This window comes from Zalophus californianus, chromosome 16 (assembly GCF_009762305.2).
Source record: "Zalophus californianus isolate mZalCal1 chromosome 16, mZalCal1.pri.v2, whole genome shotgun sequence".
NCBI lineage: Eukaryota > Metazoa > Chordata > Mammalia > Carnivora > Otariidae > Zalophus > Zalophus californianus.
Genome location: NC_045610.1, coordinates 40,612,707 through 40,622,031, shown reverse-complemented (window position 1 = coordinate 40,622,031; position 9,325 = coordinate 40,612,707). Strand labels below are relative to the sequence as shown.

The 9,325-nt window shown below is 46.0% G+C and overlaps 1 protein-coding gene across 1 annotated transcript; it reads left to right on the top strand.

Moving 5' to 3' along the window:
• Nucleotides 1-3,249: 3,249 nt before the first annotated feature.
• KRT33A (keratin 33A) lies at nt 3,250-8,244 on the top strand. The gene is made up of 7 exons (XM_027625808.2): nt 3,250-3,639; nt 4,758-4,840; nt 5,360-5,516; nt 6,736-6,897; nt 6,992-7,117; nt 7,242-7,462; nt 7,675-8,244. The coding sequence occupies exons 1-7, from the start codon at nt 3,292-3,294 to the stop codon at nt 7,790-7,792; spliced, it is 1,215 nt and encodes a 404-aa protein (XP_027481609.2). The 5' UTR covers nt 3,250-3,291; the 3' UTR covers nt 7,793-8,244.
• The last annotated feature ends 1,081 nt before the right edge of the window (nt 8,245-9,325 follow it).

Here is a 9,325-nt window from a genome sequence, read left to right as displayed (position 1 = left end):
TATACAAACTGATTATGTCAGGACTTCTTTAAACAATGGAATCTCAATTCTGGGTGTTTAAAGTCTTGATGGCTTAAAGTTCAGTGTGGGAGTTACTTGAAGAGTACAGGTACTGTATATAGTAAACACATCTACGTGACCCTGGAAAGGTCCTGGCAACTTGTTGGTCAATGTAACTAAGAACCTCTCCATGGTTCTGATCTTACAGGGCCCCTTTGCCACACTTGACACTTTTGACCTTTACCTCCCCTTTGAAGCTTTCTTCCCTGGCCTTCTCTGATGCCATGAGCTGGCTGTCTTTATTTTCTCTCCCCATTTCTCCATTTCTCTCTGAATCTTTTTCCTTCTCTACTCTCTGGTTGGGGGAATTCCCCAAAGTTTGGTCCTTAGGCCTTATTGCTCTTCTCCATGTACATTCTCCCTTGACTCATTTCTCCAATTCTCACATCTGCATTAGGATCATACCTTTCCTTATTATTGCTGTCAAGACATCTAGGCTTGCTACTCCAAGGACCTGATGAACATTTTCCTATATAGATTCCACCATTCCTTCAAATGTAGCTGATCAAGAATGAAACTAGATCACTCCTCTCTCTTTGGAACCTTCAATGGCTCCCCATTGACCTTCATATAAAGCCTAAGCTCCTCAAGGAGGTGTACAAAGTCCTTCATGTAAAAGTCCTTCCATGCCTTCAGGGAACTCAAGTAGAAAGAAAGAGAGAGAGAAGCATGAAAGTCATGATAATGCCATGTTCAAGGTGAGATGAGAGCTCACAGAGGTGGAAGAAATGATCTGTCAGAAAGTTAGGGAAAGACCTAGGTCATTTATATCTAGGCAGCATGAGATGATGGAAAGTTTGTTTTTCCTCCACCTTCATCTGTCACTCCCTGGCTTACACAGTGCTTACTGAACTTTTCTTGGTTTCTCTATTGCTGAACTTTCCAGCCTTACTGAGGTGAATGGTTTAGAGGGGTCCATGGTACTGATGCTCTGAGTCCTTGGAGTGGTTGGCCAAGGCAGCCCAGTCACTTCGCCCCAATAAGCCATAAAGTATTATCATTTCCTATATAAGCTTTTGTGTGAAAAATGGGAAGCATGCCTGAATGCAATGTGTACTTCCTCCAGAAAGCCTTGCTAGACCCCCCACTCAGTCTGGTTAGGTCCCCTGGTGCATGTTCCTATAGCAGCTGGGGCTTTCTCCATCACAGATTTTTCCTGCACCTGGTTGGGGTGCATTCTTCACTAGGTTGTAGGTTTGCCTCTCTTACTCACCACTGCATCTCTAGTGCATGGCTCTTTTCCTGGCACATGGGAAGGGCTCGGTTAAATGTCTGTTAAAGGAAATGGTCTAGTTCATCCTTGGTGAGCAAAATAGTCTGTGTTTCTGTGAATAGTAAAGTTTTTCTCCTAAATATTTTGCTTGCCAAATTCTGGTTTTGTTCTTGATTCTCTCCCACATCTCCCCTTTCTAAATGATTCCTCGTTTTTTAAAAAATTGCTTCTTTGACGTGATGTGATGAGCACTGGGTGTTATATGCAACTAATGAATCACTGAACACTACATCAAAAACTATTGATGTCATATAAGTTGGCTAATTGAACTTAATAAAAAAATAAAAAAATGTTCAGCAGGAAAACAAAAACAAAAAAATTGCTTCTTTGAAAATGGTTCTTACGCCATTTCTTCTCTTATACTTCCTCTGCAGACAACTAAACTTGGTCCCTCCTCAATGCTGGCCTGGACTACTGTGATCACCTCCTCGCTGATCCCTCTGTCTCTAGCCTTACCTTCATTTTGCTAAAACAGATCAATGTTTGCTAAACATTTCCTAAATCTTCTCCCTCCAGGAAAGTCTAAGCTCCTTAGCTTTGCCATAGAGAACTTCTACCATATGACCTTGACTCCCCATACCGCTTTCTTTTCTACCACCTCCCTTAATCCCTCTCCCCTCCTAGTCACCATCCTCACTGGCCAGAACTTGGACTCTCCTGCTCGCTGTGTGTGCGCACCATTCTTCCACCTGCAGGGCCCATGTTCCTCTTCTGTGTCTCAGAAGCCTTGCGCCCCAGCACATATCTATACCTGTGAACTTCCCATCCTGGCAGTGTCCTCTTGTCCCATTACCTCAACCTTACACTTACCACTTACCATCTCCTGCCTTAGATTATTATCCCATGTTCCTTCCCTCATCCACTCAACACACACCACTGTCCACTGAGCACCATGCACTTAGAGCTGAGGATTCAGAGAATTAGACCCTGTTCCTGCCTTCAGGGAACTCAGATACAGAGATAGATGAGCAGAGAAGCTGGGCATTGCCATGCTCAAGGTGAGATGAGAGCTCACAGAGGAGGAAGAAATGATCTGTCTGAAGAAGTTAGGGAAGGAGATGGTTCATTTGTATTTAAGCAGCATGGGGTGATGGAAAGAACTATATTTTGGAATCCTGGCTTCACAACATATTACTCCCTACTTTCTATGCCTCCATTTGCCCATCAGTAAAATGGGAATAATATGTACCTTGAAGGGTCATGGTGAGGTGTGAATGAGAAAGTAAGAAGTGTCAAGTACAAGGAGGAGCCTGTGCAGTGCTCAACAAGGGTGAGCTCCTTCTGACCACAGCCCTAGTCCCTATCTTCCATTCCATACAATGCCCTGTTCATACTGTTATCCTGGTGCATATCTGTTATTTGATTGATTTACATTATCATGGATATGATGTCTGCCACAACAAAAAACAGGGCCACTGGGAACCAACTATTCTGGAAGGGATTTATTCCTCTTTCTGAGAACCATGGATTTGGCATTTGGCAATTTGACTTAGCAAAAGATACACAAGCAAGAGCTGTGCTTTCCCATCTTAGCAAGAAGAGCCAGGGATTGCCAAGGAGTCAGGGCCACCAAGCCAGGAGGCAAAGCAGCAACAGTGTCCCTGGACCTGCCACACCCCACTAATGAAGGCCAGGGTGTTCATGAGTCCAGCTCTTTGAAGCCACTCCATGAAGCTCTTACTTCATTGATGCACAGCATGGAAGAGGAGTCCTGACTTAGCGAGAAGCCCGAGTAAAGTCTTTTATGAGGGTTGGGACTCTTCTGGGGAAACATAACAAATCAAGGGGGAAGGGCTTTTGACAACCACCAAATGAGTAAGTAAAAGAGGGCTGCCTTCCATGTCCACACCCTCTATGGAGGGGGTATAAATGCTCCCCAGGGGAAGGAGACCCATAGCTCTGTGGCTTAGAGAACTTGGGCTCTGTGTTCAGCCGGGTGCCTTGCTCCCTCCAGCACCATGCCTTACAACTGCTGTCTGCCCAACCTGAGTTGCCGCTCCACCTGCTCCTCCCGGCCCTGCGTGCCCCCCAGCTGCCACACCTGCACCCTGCCCGGGGCCTGCAACATCCCCGCCAATGTGGGCAACTGTGGCTGGTTCTGCGAGGGCTCCTTCAATGGCAGCGAGAAGGAGACCATGCAGTTCCTGAACGACCGCCTGGCCAGCTACCTGGAGAAGGTGCGCCAGCTGGAGCGGGAGAATGCAGAGCTGGAGAGCCGCATCCGGGAGTGGTGCCAGCAGCAGGTGCCCTTCGTGTGCCCCAGCTACCAGTCCTACTTCCGGACCATCGAGGAGCTCCAGCAAAAGGTGAGGGGGTGGCCACCACGCTGCCTCCAGCAGGAAGTTGTAGGGAGGGAATCTGAGATCTGATTAAGAAACAGAACGTACGAATTCTCAGCTAAAGTCTGGCTTTTCCATTTTTTTCTTGAGTGCCCATTTTATGTGAGGCTCAGGACTGTTAGGCCTGAAGATTTGCATAGTGCTGGTCTAATGTGCTGGTAGTAGCACTTTGCATAAATAAGCTGTAATTAAAAGCCGCCTCCAAATGCCTCCATGCATTGCCAAGCTCTGGATTTATTACCCTAAGGTAAGAGAAAAGGCCTGAGCCCAAGAAGGAAGTTGAGGAAGCAGAACCTTTTGTGAAAATTGGGCTATTTTCTCTCTCCCTCATCTGGAATTTTGACTACTCTGACTTCTTGTTGCTGTCTTCTTCTGGGTACCTATTATCCTGATTATTTTCCTGCCCTGGATGCCTCTGGACTTCTCCTGGTGTTCAGTGTCTAGCGAGGGCATAAAATGGTTGGCTAAAATCAGGGAGAGTAGAAACCAGCTAGGAGGAAGTGATGCCAAGCCATCCAGGATGGTGGGGAGGGCATGGCTGCTTCCCTGACCTAGCCCCTCCAATAGCTAGTTACATATTTATCTTCCCCAATGGACTGGAAGTTTCTTGAGGGCAGGATCTAGCGTTTACTCGTTTTTGTATCTTCAGCTCCTAGAACTATACCAGATTTATGGTAGTTTGGTTTTGTTTTTAGGGAGAGAGAGTGCGCACATGGGAGCCAGGGTGGAGGGAAGCAAAGGGAGGGAGAGAGAGAGAATCTTAAGCTGGCTCTGTGCTCAGTGTGGAGCTATGGCAGGTTTTTAAAAATAAATATTAGTTATTATTATCAGCCTCTTAGTATTACTTATTAGGAAAGGAAAAGATTACTTATCTACTGATGCGTCCTCACACATTTCAGGATTCTTTTTTCAAATTTAATTTTTTCAAATATTTATTGAGCACCTATGGCACATGGACAGCTTTTAATAATCTTATATAAGATCCACTGATTTCTCATTCCGTTCCCTCCAGGTAAGTGAATTAGTAGGAATTGCTGTTGGTTAAAAATAACCAAGCTCATTCTAGATTGTTTTGGGTCTTCTAGATCTTGTGCAGCAAGGCCGAGAATGCCAGGCTGGTGGTGCAGATTGACAATGCCAAGCTGGCCTCAGATGACTTCAGGACCAAGTGAGTGGGCAAGCAGGGTATCCTCTCTCTTCTCTCTTCTCTCTCTCCCTTTAGCCTGTCCTCAACACCGACAAACACCGGCAAAGCTCTTCCCTAGAACTTTTGCCCAGGTTCCACAGAGCCACTGCTCAGCAGAGCTCAGAGATCTCTTCTCCAGATTCAGACCCCCTCTCCTGTTTCTCTGTAAGGTGACATCCCCCAGTCTAGTGTAGAAGTCATGCCTCCCCCATGCTTTACTATGCACAGAATGCAATCAGGTGAATGTGAGAAATGTATTAATTGGAAATCTCACAGTTTATGGACTTTTGTTCCCTAAATCTACTGGCTCCTGATTTATCAAAAAATAATTACCAGTGCATTTTCCTCTAGGAACTACTGCTCGGTGTTAAAAACCTAAATGAAAGAGAAGTCTGTAGAAATCACAAGCCCCAATTTCCTGTTGTGTGACAAACCAAACCACACCAGAGTCAGGGCCAGGCCTGTTCCAGTCTGGTGGTCCCTAATGCCCCTGTACCACAGGTATGAGATGGAGCTGGGCTTGCGGCAGCTGGTGGAGTCAGACATCAATGGCCTGCGCCGGATCCTGGATGAGCTGACCCTGTGCAAGGCCGACCTGGAGGCCCAGGTGGAGTCCCTGAAGGAGGAGCTTCTGTGCCTCAAGCAGAACCACGAGCAGGTGAAGTTCCCCAAAGAGCAACAGGCTCGAACTCGCCAAGGCCTGTTTCCAACTGCCATGAGGTGTGGGAGAGTTTCAACTAGCCGAGGGATCTGTCCTCTGAACAAAAAGGGATTTGTAAAGAATGAGCCATCTAAAGCCTGTGATATGAGATTAGGAGGTTTCTGCCAGAGGCAGGAATGAGAGAAAAGGAAGTTGGCAAGCCCAGGAGCGAGGAAAGGCCAGCAACCAGGCAGTGCCCAGAGCCTCTTCCACTCCCAGGTCAGAGCACATGGGCTGCAGAGATCTTGTATCCCGATTCCCCATTTAGCAACTGGAGAGGCCAGGACAGCCACCCAGCAGAGAGAGCTCAGCTGGAAACAAAACCAACTCTCCTCCAGAGCTTTCTCTGCTATTCAGTGTGGCCTGGAGGAAATGTTGAGTAAAATGCTGTCACTGCTTGGTCAGTTCATAAAGAAGACGGACATTTTGTGCAAACCTTAAATACCAGAACAGTGTAAAGGTGATAGTTAATATTAATCAAGAGCTTATTGTGTGCCAAACGTTGTGCTAAGTGCTTTAGAACTCCAGAGGTAGTTCTCATTTTACAGATAAGAACTTAAGGTTTCTAGAAGCTTCTAGAAGCCATATAGTAAGTGGTAGAGATGGCCCTCAATTTAAGCCTGATATCTACCTAAGCCCAAGTACCAAGCTGTACCGGCTCTGTGAAGAGAGTAGCAGGGAAATGAACAGATACTTCCTTCAGCAAAATCTAGGTTGATAGAACTGACAAATCACCAGTTAGATCTATTCCATTCCAGACGGCAGATTTTGAAGTAAGCACTCTTAATTTCCTCTTCAGCCAGACTCTAACCTTTTTATTAGCCATGGTTAAGAATCAAACCTAAGAGGCTCTGTGGTGTATGAGCAAAAACACTGAACTGGGTGCTTGGGGCCTACAGCTTACATTGTGGTCTATCACAGCTCAGCCTGGAGGCCGAATCGCTGCTCTAAGTGAGGGGTAGCACCCCAAATATGGGGGCAGAGAGCGGTCATGGGCGTGAAAGCACTTTGCAAAGTGGAATACACAGGTTAGTCACTGATTATAGAACACAATTATGAGAAGATCTGATGGACCAGAGCTCCTGAAAGCTTAATGATCACAAGCTGACCTGTGTTCTCTTAGAAGAGAGCATCAGAACCCTCTGTGATACTTTCCATCTTCCCCTTCCTCCCTCAGGAAGTCAACACCCTGCGCTGCCAGATTGGAGACCGCCTCAACGTGGAGGTGGACGCAGCCCCCACTGTGGACCTGAACCGTGTGCTCAACGAGACCAGGAGTCAGTATGAGGCCCTGGTGGAGACCAACCGCAGGGACGTGGAGGAATGGTTCACCACCCAGGTGGGCATCTCAGCGCATGGCCACTCAGGACCCTTGGCCCCTCGGGGCCCTTGCGGCAGGGTCTGACCCTGTCGTCTCCCCTGTGCTGTTTCAGACCGAGGAGCTGAACAAGCAAGTGGTGTCCAGCTCGGAGCAGCTGCAGTCCTGCCAGGCGGAGATCATCGAGCTGAGACGCACGGTCAATGCCCTGGAGATTGAGCTGCAGGCCCAGCACAACCTGGTGGGTGTTGTTCAGGGTACTGTCCACACTCTCCTGACCTCATGAAGCCTGGGACTTCTCTGGAACCCCATGGAGAAGCCCCCTGAGGAGCGGCTCTGTGACATTCTTTATCTTCCCCGCACAGAGGGACTCCCTGGAGAACACGCTGACGGAGACGGAGGCGCGCTACAGCTCCCAGCTGGGCCAGGTGCAGTGCATGATCAGCAACGTGGAGTCCCAGCTGGCTGAGATCAGGTGTGACCTGGAGCGGCAGAACCAGGAGTACCAGGTGCTGTTGGACGTCAAGGCCCGGCTGGAGTGTGAGATCAACACGTACCGGGGCCTGCTGGAGAGCGAGGACTGCAAGTGAGTGGAAAGCTAGTACTATTTCCCTTGGGGATGCATGAGGTTGCTGTGGGAATGAAAAGTCATCTTGATGGAAACAAATCGATAATTTCAAGCTTTTGGTTGGAGACAGTCTGGGGAAGTGCTATATTCTTATACAAAGTGCATTTAGTATTTTCCTATCTCTTCAGCTCATTTTCCCCTAACTGGCCCTCATGGTCTTCTGTCTGCAGGCTCCCCTGCAACCCATGTGCTACAACCAATGCATGTGAGAAGCCCATTGGGCCTTGTGTCTCCAATCCTTGTGCCCAACGTGCCCGGTGCGGACCTTGCAACACCTTTATTCGCTAGAAGCCCCGGTGCCAGGAGGAGGAGAAGAGTTCCAAAGTCACATCTCAACTCTATTTCACACTTTGGTGACCACACTTTGGACAAAGGAAGAATTTCTACCAGCACCAGCTTCTAGGTGTCAACTCTGCCTTTCACTGAATTACCTGGCTTGGTTCTTTAGACTGCATAGCCTCCTTACCAGCTCGTTCTGTCTTCTGAACATATAGAGAAATCTACAGCGGGATCATGCAATATCTGTTATCACAATGACACACTTGTGTAACATGTTATGCTTGAACAAACACTTATCTAAATGTGATTTCAAAATAATCACATGAAAGTAATGGATGATGGAGCTGATAGGCAGGTTATAAAGCTGTTGGGAAAAAATCTTCCTCGTCACTCTTTTGGTCTTTGGAGATGCAGTCAGGGTCCCTTGTTAACTTCCTAATAAACTCTTATTCTGGCACAAACATGATCATTGTCCTTCTTCATTAATTCCCAAATTGGGTGTCTTGTATCAATAAAAAATAAGTGGTGTTCTTTCATCAGATGAAGGGGTCATGTGACTTCCTTCAAAGGGAAAGTCTCCACCAGACATCACCCACCTGTGGACTTCTTGTGTGGGGAGAAGCTGGTAGCAGAAGAAAGGGCAAATCCACATGCCAGGATCTACAAAACATTTTCTGTCTAGCTCTTTGGAGGGAACATACGAAAGAACCACAGAATGGGACCTCATCAGGAGCAAGTGAATCTTGAGAGTAAGGCCATACCTCTTGGCAACATGAAAATACTGTACCCTAGCAAGAACTGGAAAAAGTAGCCAACAAGTATCTTCCTCAACTTCTATCTTTGTATATTGGAGAGGTTTTCTTTATCACTATCCAAATCAAGTAATGATGATGTTTGTGCCTACATATTTCATAATAACTATTAAAATATGCAGAAATACATTGTTCTCAAGTCCAGACTATCAAGTCACTATATTATAAATGATCAAACCATAATGTCGGAAAAGACTTATTTTCAATCACATTCCTCTCACCAAAGTGTTATTAATGTTGTTATTACCTTTCATATCATTTAATCATGATATTTTTGGGAAGGCAAGTGTTTATGCCTATTTAATAATAACAGCAAATATAATTGAAAAAGTTTTATAGATTACTTATTGCTAAAAATTTTTGTTAGTAGCATAGAGTGTATGTTTTATAACACATAATATTTTATAGTTGTGGTATATATACATATTATAAAATGCGTAACAATAGTGCATAAAGATAAGTAAACACATCGCAGGTGTGTGCTCAACATTTCTTCTGATAGGAGTATAAGATGAAATATTGCAAAACCCAGCAAGTTAGTGAGCCCTGAACCTCCCAAGCCCCTTGCACTCTGCACAGACTGAGATATGTCATTTCAACCTGACATAAAGTTGTAGGTGGAAATTCTTTGGAATGCCTCATATGTGATTGAAGAGTTGGAAATAAGACCATTTTGTTTCCATCAAAAAGACCCTTCCTTTTCACAGTGAGGGAACAGCATGATATTTAC